The sequence below is a fragment of the Chelon labrosus genome (genome assembly GCF_963514085.1).
Source record: "Chelon labrosus genome assembly, chromosome: 18".
Lineage (NCBI taxonomy): Eukaryota > Metazoa > Chordata > Actinopteri > Mugiliformes > Mugilidae > Chelon > Chelon labrosus.
The window spans coordinates 21,935,806-21,947,511 of record NC_140351.1 but is presented as its reverse complement, the minus strand read 5'-3'; the positions used below and the strand labels follow the sequence as shown (position 1 = coordinate 21,947,511).

Here is an 11,706-nt window from a genome sequence, read left to right as displayed (position 1 = left end):
AAAAGTGGCTCTGTTAGTGAGACACTCGTCTGCAGCTGCCTCACTGAGCATCATAGACAGGCAGCTGAAACCACCAAAGAGCGGATAGAAAAAGTTAGAGCTGATAGTGGAGCACTGGGCAGCCGAACAGACTAATGCCGATGATGAATCAGACAGTGAATACTGATCTTAGATTCAGCAGTTGGAAACATATACGACCCCAAATCAAGACTCTGTACCTCCTGCAGGTACTGTTTTAAATTATCATTATCATTAAATGTATTATTATTATCTGTATAATGTATTATCTGATCAGCAGTCTAAATATACTGGAGCTCCAGGAAAAAAAAAAATCTTTCTCCTCCTCTCTGCATGTTTCTATCTGTTCTATGATTCCTCTCATGACACTGACCTGTCTCAGGGCAGGGACCCACAGGCCATGGCAAAAGGACAGGGTGGACATCTGGAGGCTGCAACTGTTCCTCATTGGACAGCAGGTCAACCCTAGCAAGGCCATGTACAGTGAGTCAGCCAACATCTCCTCATCCAGTTGCACACACTTCCATTAGATGGAAACAGGCTCTTTATCTTGTCATGCTGCCCAGTGATATCAGCATTCAAACAGACAACACCACATGCATCTCATTCAGGAAAATATCTGACACATTGGTAAAGAACCACTATATTGACTGATTAATTATTTAAGTGGCCGCAACTTCCTGAGAGTAAAGACCCACTGTAGAGTGGTATGAAATGTGAATATGAATACATGAATTTACAGAATGTATCTAAACTTCTGTCTCCATTTCACATTTAATTTTGTTGTAAATATGGCACAAATTAAAATCTTTAGTATCTGTGATACTGTTTTGCAAAGGTGTGTCTGTTTGTTGTAAGATTGGTATTTTCACTCTCGTTGTCCTCTTGTCCTTCAGATATCATTTGTCAGAGGTTCGTCCGCTTGAATCTGCTGCAGGAACACGTCATGAGGGGTTTATTTTTTTGTAGTCGTTACATAGATAAATGACCTCCTTGGGTGTTTCAGTCAACATTGTAGACTTTAATCCTTGTTATGCATGTATTATAAAGTTGAGGCTGTGACGGGAGCCAGTTACAGCTGATTTTGTTTCATGTTTTCTGACGCTTCTAGTGTAATTCACAACCTTGTTGTATCTATACCTCTACCTTGAAGTAGCAGTACCTTAGAGGGAAATGGTCCTGCATTCTCACTATGGACCAAATTGGGCCTCATTCAGCAGCGTTTTACACACATAGTTCTCATTCTTTAATGGATAATGACAAATATACATAGCAATCCCTTGAAATCCTCTTCATGAACAGAGAGAGGTAAATGTAGATATCTTACACAGTTTACACCACTGCCCAGAATATGTTTATAATGGCAGGCTTTATGTGTAAACTCTTAAACAAATACATAGCAGCCTGCATTTTGAATGTCTGGCCATATTATAACTACAAATACTGAAGTCTTGACTTTTCAAATACCCCAAGCTTTTAGCACACTTATTTGTGATCTTGTGCAATGTATTTAGTGGTGACGTTAGATGCGATGGGAACGCCACTAGATGGCAATGTCCCCACTTCAATCCTTGTTGTTGTGGGTGCAGGGGTCACTGCAGCCAACTATCAGAAGTCTAAGATGTTCTTCACCATCAGTGACAGGGAGGTAAAAAGCTCAGGCTGCACTAAATTCAACCCAACTTTGTTGCAAATGCTCCGAGCAAAACCCTGATGTGAAATGATGGGAGCAGCTTCACCAAGTCAGCAGCTATCTCTGCCCGGAAACAACGGACCTTACCTTCAAAATCAAATCATTTCAGTAGCGGTTCGCATCAACGTTGCCAAACCTGATAAGTAGAGTGGAAAATTCAAACATGACTCTGAAGCCAATTAGCAAGTTCAGAAAGAGATTAAAAATGTCTTCGATCACGAGTTGAATGTTTGGATCCTACCTGAGTGTTGTGAAAAAAGTTGGTGTGAGGGGAAATGATTGTTTTAGTTTTTCCATATATTAGTGCTGAAATATCTTATTATTTTACTATTTTCCAAAGAAAACTATCAAAAACTGCAGGATTGTATTTCAAGTAGTGGGATTTATTTTGAAGTCTCCACAGAAAGTTGTAGCTGTGGTATCTTGTGCCCGCTCATTCCGACAGTTTATCACCATTCTATTACTGTGAGGTGTGTATTTGCATCTGACTTTTAACACGCCCCTTTCACTCTGACACAAAGATAGACTCTGCGCGCTGTAGTTCAAGACTGAGACTCGTGGGGCTGACTGACTTGACTGACCCAACAATGCGGACCACGCCACAAAAGTTTGAAACGGTATCTTTACGCACGGGGTTGGCGGGGAGAGGACTCGGGGGTGACAGCAGCTGTGCGCCCATGGATCAGGCCACATGTGTTGGTTTATCTGCATCCCAGCGGAAAGTCATTTGAAGAGCTATAGGAGGAGGCGCGAACAACCTCGCTGAAGTGCCAAAGGAAATCCGCTAGTGTTTCCATACAGGATTTACCAGAGCTCTGAAAGTTTACAACTGGAATATAAGCTAGGTGCATATAACATCTGTGACAATTTTATTTTCCAACAGTATCTGCTTGGTGTTTTGTGCAACTCCTGGATAATCCACTACGGAGACACTTTTGGAGACGTTGGATCTGATTTACGCACGGGATTCCTCTAACAAATGACAGCCTTTGCGTTCTTTACTACCTCCCTACTTCATCTCCGTAGTTCCCTTTATCACAGCGAGCCAGCGTATCACCTCCCCCACCAGGTCAGACCCGGAGAGTAAATGTCCCTGGGTGTCTCTCCGTGCGCCAGCGTGCGGCCGCGGGCCACCTGGCTGAGAATGCGGGGAGGAGGTTTCCCGATGTCCGTCACCGTGATTGTGACTCTGCTCCTGGTCATTATTGACGTTAAAGCCAGTGGGGAGTATTGCCACGGGTGGCACGACTCCCAGGGAGTCTGGAAAGAAGGCTTCCAGTGCCCGGAGAAGATCGACGGAGAGGACTCGATCATCTGTTGCGGGAAATGCGAGCTGCGCTACTGCTGCTCCAGCACGGACGCGCGGCTGGATCAGGGGAGCTGCGATAACGACCGACAGGCGCAGGAGCCCGGGACGGACAGCAAAGAGAACAAGGACTCCGGTGCAGGTATAAGACCATAACTTGCACAGTTTCCCTCTGCTACTGCTGCCACAACTATTATGAGCCATATGCCAACCCATAACAATGTTGCAAGCCCAAGAGTTAAAACAAATAAAAAGCCTAAAGACACTGGGGAAAAGGGCAAAGGACGCTGGAAAAATATGAGGAAAGAATATGCATGAAAATAAGAATTAAGAAGTGATTCAGCGAATTTATTAGCCTCAGTGGTGGGAGAGCTTTTAAAATGACCCTGTAAAAGTTTAGAAACCCCTAAAATAAGCTGTGTAAAGGACAATGCACTAAAACTGATCTGTTGCTTCAGCAGAGAGAGTGCAGGCTTTTCAAAATCTAGTAAAACATTTTGTATAAATCTAAAAAGAATTGTGTGAGCCAACCTCATATATTTACACACTGAGTGCCAAATGCGCAGGATGTCTTAAACGCGATATTATAAATGCGGACCCATTAAAAGGCTTGGTTTCCTCTCATAAACCCGGCAGACTCACAGTGTCTCCCCTGTCAGGGGGGGGGGTTCATCTGCCGCCTGTCCCGGCTGGCAACGACAGCTGCACAGGAGACAGCAGATCCTCCAAAAACCAGTTAACTGCTCTCACAAATGGCAAACTGTGCCGAGCTGCTGCACTTTATAAATAGACGTATTTGTTCTGTAACGAGCACAAGAAGAGGGGCCGGGCTCAGATCACGCCGTCCCCACGGGGATCAAGTTTGGACTTGACCGGATCTTGGACAGTGGCTCACCAAGGGTGCTGACAGCTCTGTGCATTTAAAAAAAAAAAAAAAAAAAATCACGAATCGCTTTATGTATAATTTACTACCAGGCTCGTGGAGTCCGGTTTCCATTGCGGTGTCTCTAGTGTCTGTGGGCTTTCAAGGGATTCACACTGAGGTCTGGCTCAAACAACACACACTCACACACAGTTAGATGCATCATTTCAAAAATCCCTTCAGTGAATATGGGATTTGGAGACAATACAAACTTCTATCTCCACTCCGGCTCCTCCTTCATCATTGCTTACATTCCCATAAATTATTCTACCATAAAGTCTCTTGAAGCTGCATTATATCTTGAACAAAAGGTCACAGAATAGATAATGGACTTCCAGAAGAATGAATCAAATACTGGACATGAGAGAAAAGTGCAACTCAGTCTTATTTCATGTTTCCCTGGAGGATATTATGCCCTCTCTGGTCGTCCAGCTATAATCTGTCATTTGCTAATACTATCATGCCTTATCACTGCAGGAAGAGGTATATACATTTCGTTCAGTGGCCTCCAGCCAACATAACTTAAAGAAAAGCAGCTCTCACTAGAAAAAAAGGAAGTGATTTTTTTTTCTTCCCAGCTTCACTTTGGTGCATTTTATACTTTTTTTTTTTCCACTTGCAGCCTATTCATCATCTTGGAAAGATACACACTGAAATGTCAGGGAATAACGGGCAGGAAATTATTAATGTGCTCAACGTGAAGGAACATATGGTATTTAGGAACAGGAGAATGCCCGTGGGATAGCCCAAGGAGACAGAGAGAGTCCAGCCAGTCAGCCAGCCACAAAGGCTCTGCCCAAAACAAGAGCTTAGGGGAGGGGTGGGGGGGGCTGCTGTTTCTGCAGCATGGCTGCCACAGCTCAACTGCAGCAACAGGTGTGGAAGAGTGACAGGGAACAATAGGAAGATTTCAGCTGCCACGTGCACGAAAAGGGGATTTCTGTGCTTAAAAATCACTCAAAGCAAAATGTGAAGAAATGAAGTCCGTCTCTTGAAACATGGTGGCTGAATGTTGCTTCTCAGATTTGATTCATATTGGAAAGGGAAGGAAAGTAATCAGAACTATTTACACTGAACTGCTTTGAAGTATTTTCACTTAATTATCTATGCTCTCTGTCCAACATTTCAAAGGGAAACACGAGTTGAGTTTTTAACTAAGCATGTCTACAGAAGTACATAAAATACAAGGCCTAACTAACGATAAAAACAGCCGGTCGCAGCATTTTTGTCCAGTGACTCCTTTCAGAAACAAGATGTGTCAGCGTGTCTGTGAGCCATTAGCTGTTCCACCAAAGTTTGCGAATCGTTCAAATTTTTAAATCAAGAAGTAAAATCAGCATGATGTTTAAAAAAAACTAAATAGAGATTACGGCAGAGATTAAATATGTGTCTCCTTTTATGACGTGCTACTAACGGGCCTCTGTGGAAACTGGGTGGATTTGACCACTTTACAATACAACACATCATTTTCAATTCCTGCAGACGCATTGACATTCAGGCTCGGCTTTGTGTCCCGTGCTAATTAGCAAATGTTAGCCGGCTAACTTGCAAAACTAAGACAAGGTTAACGTGGCCAACTTTATACCTGCTGAGCGTCAGCATGTGGTCGTGTTAGCATGCCTGCATTAGCATTTAGCCCAAAGCACAGCTGAGTCTGAGCACAGTTTGACAGAGCTGCAAGCATGGACGTTTGCTCCTAGCCTTGTTCCTTCATTTCTAGCCCATTAATCATCTCGACCCTCCAGATTTATCTTGCGACCCTTTAGAGGGGCAATGAACTTTGGGATGGGACCACGGGACTAAATGTAGGCCAGACTAGCTCTGTATTAGTAATGATTTAGTAACGAAATGTACATTATTTTTAGCTTGTTGGCACTTCTTCCACTCCGAGCATGCTGCTCTTTAAGCAGCACTCTTCCCCTCCATCAGTGATTTACTGTACAGCGTTATGGAAAGTAGCTCTGCAGTGAAAGTAGCCATGAAGTAACACAAGACGAAAGTTTTTGCACCTACTAATCCTCGTCACTCATGCAGGAAAAAAAAAGGGGAGTGGAGGCAGAGATGTTGAGGTCGAGGCCATATAAGTGCAGGAACAGAGGGCAGTGAAAGGCTCCCTGGGACATTTCTGCTCTTGTAACTTATATGTGTTGCCATACAAAGCTCCTGCTGAAGCCTGTTTACTGGGAGGTGTGTAGCTGCGAGGTGCGTTAGTCTCTGAAGTCGACACCACTTCTTCTTGTGGAAAGGAAATGGGTCAAGGTCCTGGTTTGTTTCATGTCCCAGAGCCTCGGCCTCTACCGCCGCTGGCCGGTGACTTTAGTTACCAGGAATTACCGCCTCTTGCAATGAATGACCTCCAGCTCTTAACAGGTTTCATGCAGTAATCCCTTTAATACCCTGCTACTTTTGATGAGCATTTTGAAAAGTTTCTCAAAGTCCTATGGATGCATTTCAAAGAGCCAAGAGACAAAGGGAAACTGGAGCCAGTTGCCACCTCTCTCTCTGGCATACAGTTACAGCTCGTAACACATGGGCACATTGAACGTGGAAAATAACTACACCCAGTGGGAACAATAAAACACAACTAATCACTTGTAATGTAACATGGCGGTTATTGTGTTTGTAAGGTGCTTGTGGGACTGAACGATTGAGGGGAAAACACCTCGTCGGTGATCTCATCTTGAATGTCACCCCGTTTTGGCAAAGCCTTTTCTGCTGGAACGGAAAAATGATTGCTGATCATGTTTCAGGGTTCCTGTTGGAGCGGTTCCTTCTCACTTAACAAATTCACAGACTGAATCTGAGATCTCCGCGTGTACACATGTCACTGCTTTCACCTGATCAGTAACTCCTCTCCTGTTTGACCTGGCAAATGTTACCCTGATTGGTGGAGCTGTGAGGGTTATCCAAGTCCATTGTTGGGAGTATGATTTGCTGCTTTAAACAAAAGGAAAGAAAAGGTCAGTGAGAAGGATTTGGCTACATTAAATCACTCAACATTAGAACCTTTCTTTAAGCATATGCCAAGCACTCTAGTTCAACTTGAGTAACTTATTTTCAAAGGCTTAGTCATAAATAGCCGAAGAAAGAGAAGGGTCACAAATATCTGCTGGCAGCCGGGCTCAAGAATGTCACCCGTGCAAACACACACACACGGGTCTGCAGGGTCGAGGAGGCTGGGGACACAGCAGGGTGTGGAGGATTAAAACAGATCAAAACAAAGTTAATAACTGCTAATGAGAACCTGGGACTCCCTGGGGACCCAGTCTCGGTGTACCTTCCATTCTTCTGCTCCAGTCCAAACACTCCTACGGCTCAGGCTTTTGTTTCACTGTCTTGTCCAATCACTTGTAGGAGTGCCTATGCAGAGAGGCTAAACCTGTGAGCATGCAAGGTAACTTTTCTTTGAAGCTTAATGTTCAACTGAGAGGTCAAACATGTCTTTTAATTGTCTTCTTCTTCTCTCTGCAGTGCCCATCTACGTGCCGTTCCTGATCGTGGGCTCTGTGTTTGTAGCTTTCATCCTGGTCGGTTCTGTGGTCGCCGTGTGCTGCTGCCGCTGCCTCCGACCCAAGCAGGAACTGTCTTCACCGGGTGCGACGGGAGGAGGGGGCGGTGGAGGTGGAGGTGGCGGGCGCCTCTTGGAAACCATCCCCATGATGGCGAGCACCTCCAGAGGGTCCTCGTCCCGCCAGTCCAGCACGGCCACCTCGTCCAGCTCCTCCGCCCCGCCCGCCGCCCCCCGCCCGGCCCAACCGCCGATCATGAGGGCTCAAGCCTCCTGCTGCCTGCCCCCCGACGCCAGCGTCTTCGTCAACATGCCCACCAACTTCTCCGTGCTCAACTGCCAGCAGGCCACGCAGATCATGCCTCACCAGGGACAGTTCCTGCACCCACAGTACATCGGCTACGCCCACCCCGTGTCCCACACCGCAACCTTCTTGGACCCCTCTCACGGAGGATACAGGCCCCTCCAGTCACCCTGCCCTCCTCCCACCGGTGGGTCCAGTGTCACCAGTGACCAGAAATTCCCTCCAGTGACAGTGTGATGAGGGACCAACCTGCAGACCACTCGACCACTTTGTTGCAAAGACTAACATGTGAAGTTTAACCTGTGAGGGCTGCGGCAGAGACCTTTGGGCACGCTGCCAGAGTGGAGAAAACAAATAGGGAGTCAGACTCACATGAAGGACTCATAAAGCTGTTGCTGGTAGCTGGGCCTGCCCTGCTTTTCTGTGTGGTGTGTGTCTGTTTAGTGCTTCATATGTCAAGTCGGAATGAGCTAAGCTCTGTCTGTGATGGGGTGAGAGGGATGTATAAACATTTCTCTGGCTAGATGCAAAGTCTAAACTGCATCTAGGAGGGTTACACAGCCCAGATGGGTAATAATGCACAGTTCACTGCAGCTCAAATAAAGACTGCGCGGTGATTGAGGACGAGATTTGTTGGCTTATATGTGCAGGAATGAGTGACGACCGGATGATTTATGAAAAATGGACTTTCAAGCAAAAAAAAAAAAGAGAAAAAAGAAAGAATATGACCACATGCTGTGTTAATGCCATGTGCACATCTGTGCTTTGAATGAATGTGAGCGGTTTATACAATACAGTATATTTTTGTTTGTGTTGAAAGTATGAGGAAAGAAAGCATGTGGATAGATGTCTGAAGTGTACGTGTGTGAGTTTAGGAGAGAGTGTGGAGGGATGTGGTCTAGTGAGTAACCGTGAGTGTGTAATGGGAAATGCAGGTGGTGTGATGTGAAAGGGAGTCGCAATCTCCCTGTAGGCCATTTAAACTGTAATGAAGTGAACACAGGACACCAACTGTGACACTACACCCTACTACACAACCCCCCTCCTGCCACCCTGAAAGAAAAAAAAAAAAAAAAAAAAACACAAAAACCCCAACTGCCCTAAGCGGAAACACTCTCACAGAGCCCAAAGATGACAATATTCACACAAGGCTGGCAGTTAATGTTCCTTGTGAAGTGTGTGACAGAGGAGTAAGAGGCAGTTCTCTGAGGATTACCAAGTTAATTATACAGCAAAATCTCTCCCAGCTGCCCCCTTTACTTCTCTCCTGTGAGAGGTGTGTGTGTATTCAACGCTGCCACAGTTCACTGCGTTAGTACAGGCAGCTCCAGGGCAGCTATGAGTCATTATTTTCCATTTAAGAAAGGCACGGAAGTGGCAGTTTTCGGTTGTTAATCTGAATTATTTTTATTTTTTTTAGCTGTTTTGTGTGCAGCTCAATCACAGAGGAACATGCAACTTGAGGAACGTGCTGCTTCACTGAGCGTGGAGGCCGAGATATCTCCGAGTACTGAAACCGGCATGTGTGTGCGCACCTCATCTGTACTTACAAGCACAAATGTCTGCGAAATGACGGATTCATTTTAGGTTCAATGTGTTTGCTTAAGGTGAAATTCAGCGATGCGATGCAGGGGAGACTTTTTCTAATGAATTTGAAAAAATAAACACGTTGTTATAAAAGAGAAAAAAATGTCTCGAGGGTTTGCGTTTTATCTTGTACTGACAGAAAACGGCATGCTTTAAAAACCAAGGTTAATGGTGATACTTAAACACTTGGAGATGAGGCTTGGTAAACAAAATGGTGGTGAATGCATCGTCTTAATCTCCTTAAAACTCACACAAAGGCACACATACTTAAGCTATTAGAAACAATATGTGCATTCACAGACAGGGCTACCACCCACGGAGGACAGAGCGAATACCTGTCACATCACCCGACACAGGGAGAGGAGAAACAATAAACCACAACAATGGACGGTTTAAAACTATGACGACATGGAGGTGTAGTTTTGGCAGGCCTCTTCAGGAACCCGGCTACAGTAACGCGAAAAGCGGAGCGAGCAGTGGGGAGAGTCACGGGGGAGGAGATGAAAAGCATAAATGGCCCGATGGATTCTCCATATTGGAGCAGCTGTGGTTGGTTTGGGTTGGGCCTCATCCAGGAAGGTGGGTAGGAAAGGGATCTCCAGTTGTGTGTGCGGAGGGGGTGAATCAATCTGCTAATGGTCCATCTATGCTGACTCTCCTGAGCTTAAAGAGGGAGCGTGAGAGAGGACGGATTCTGTTAATTTATAAAATCATATGTAACTTCTATTTTCAGCCTGAAATGTAAACTCCTTCTGGTTCCCTGCAGCTACAGTTGGACTTTAAAACCCCTTGACTTGATTGCATGAGTATGCACTTACAGTCAAAACACAAAGACATTTGGTCAGGCCATGGATTGATTAGATTTAATGATTAGGACTTGGATGGACACCCCTCATCCCCCTCCCTCCCCCAACCCTTCAGTCTTGCATTCCTGAACCAGAGTGTCCTCAACACAGAGCACAGACAATGGACTCTACATTCAGACAAAACCCAGAGCCAGAAAAAACACATGACCCACGCGAGAGTCTCAATCAAAATTCTTCCGTTTGGATTCCTATTAGGACTAGTTCAAGTAAAATGTTCCCTGTAAGACACATCCCCGCGTATGAGTACAAAAACAGGCGTTAATGAAAAGAGAAAAAAATATAAACACATACACGTTAATGTCCACTTTAATGATAAAAAAACTGAAAGAAAACAGTCCAGGAAAGAGTGGGGATCCAACAGAACTGAAGGAGGAAGCGCTAATGCCAGGCATGCTGCGTCAGCTGACAGTGCCAAACAGGCGGCATCAGGAATCACAGGAGCGGTCAGAATTAAAAACGGGAAAAAGCAAAGATTTTTAAAACCTGAGGTGTGCCGCAGAGGAGGAGAGACATGGAGGCTGCAGAGCGGCTATGAGATGGAGAGATAAGAGGGAAAAATGATGGGAGAGATAAGCAAGAGGAGGTCCTAGTGGGGTGGGGAGGGGTTGCAGCAGGGTGGTGGTCCAGTGTTGGGGTTCTGCCATAGTGGCATCTCAGTGGTGTTTGGCAGTGAGGCTTTGGTGCTGCGGTGGACAGAGGGTGGTTGCGGCCTCATAGCTGGGGTGCAGAGCTCCGAGGGGTCTTCAGTCCATGGCTCCCTCCTCTTTTCTTTTTAACAAATTCATCAGCGCCTGTATGTGTGCGAGTGTGTGTGCGTTTATTTTGACGTCCGTTTCGGCGTCGGCATGTGAAGACAGATGAGCTGGACCCATAAATGAGAGGTAACCGTGGAAGCTAACACACATACACACAAACACGAGCGCCGATGCTTGCAGACACACATGCACAGGCAGGTACAGACGCACCGGAACACACACAGCGACATGAAGCAAACCCATTCTGAGGGGTTATACAGGTATGAGTAGCAGTCTCTGAGTTTGACTGGTCATGCCTGTGCGTGAATATGATTGCTCATGCCTGTGCAGCCTTTGTTAGATGGTTTATTCCATATATTCGGCCTGGTCCCTTCTCCCAAGTCAGTCATCCAAGCGCCAGCAACGGCCTCCACGCCTGACCGTGACCCCCACCCCCCGCGAGGAGGTCAGGTCACAGTTCCAGTAAGGCCACAGCAGGGGTCGGTCGCCCGGCGTGAGAGTATCACGTAAGTCTGTCTCTGCTGTCACCATGACAACCGCTGCTACGGTGAGCTAAAGCCTTGATCGGGGCGGGACTAGAGGCTGGGGCGCTGGCGGGTGGTGTCGTAGGAGCGCACTACCTGGGATTGGGACACCACGCCGTGCTCCTCCTGAGAGAAGGCATAGCCATCTGCAAAGAGACACAACAGGACAAGTCTCAGATGAGGACGTGGTGAGGTGTGACTGGCCAGAAGAATTGAAACACCT

General features: G+C 46.1%; 2 protein-coding genes across 8 annotated transcripts in view; one reads left to right on the top strand and one right to left on the bottom strand.

Annotated features, from left to right (window-relative positions):
* Nucleotides 1-2,100: 2,100 nt before the first annotated feature.
* shisa2b (shisa family member 2b) lies at nt 2,101-7,988 on the top strand (the record flags this gene model as incomplete). The annotated part of the gene is made up of 2 exons (XM_084566701.1): nt 2,101-3,159; nt 7,411-7,988. The coding sequence occupies exons 1-2, from the start codon at nt 2,799-2,801 to the stop codon at nt 7,986-7,988; spliced, it is 939 nt and encodes a 312-aa protein (XP_084422827.1). The 5' UTR covers nt 2,101-2,798.
* Nucleotides 7,989-10,494: 2,506 nt separating this feature from the next.
* The window catches only part of atp8a2 (ATPase phospholipid transporting 8A2), a 44,865-nt gene continuing 43,653 nt past the window's right edge, over nt 10,495-11,706 (bottom strand). For all 7 annotated transcript variants that reach the window (XM_084565947.1, XM_084565944.1, XM_084565945.1 and 4 more), the window contains one exon: nt 10,495-11,629. In XM_084565947.1, the coding sequence (XP_084422073.1) occupies nt 11,535-11,629 (95 nt within the window). In that variant the 3' untranslated portion in view covers nt 10,495-11,534. The remainder of the gene's footprint in view (nt 11,630-11,706) is intronic.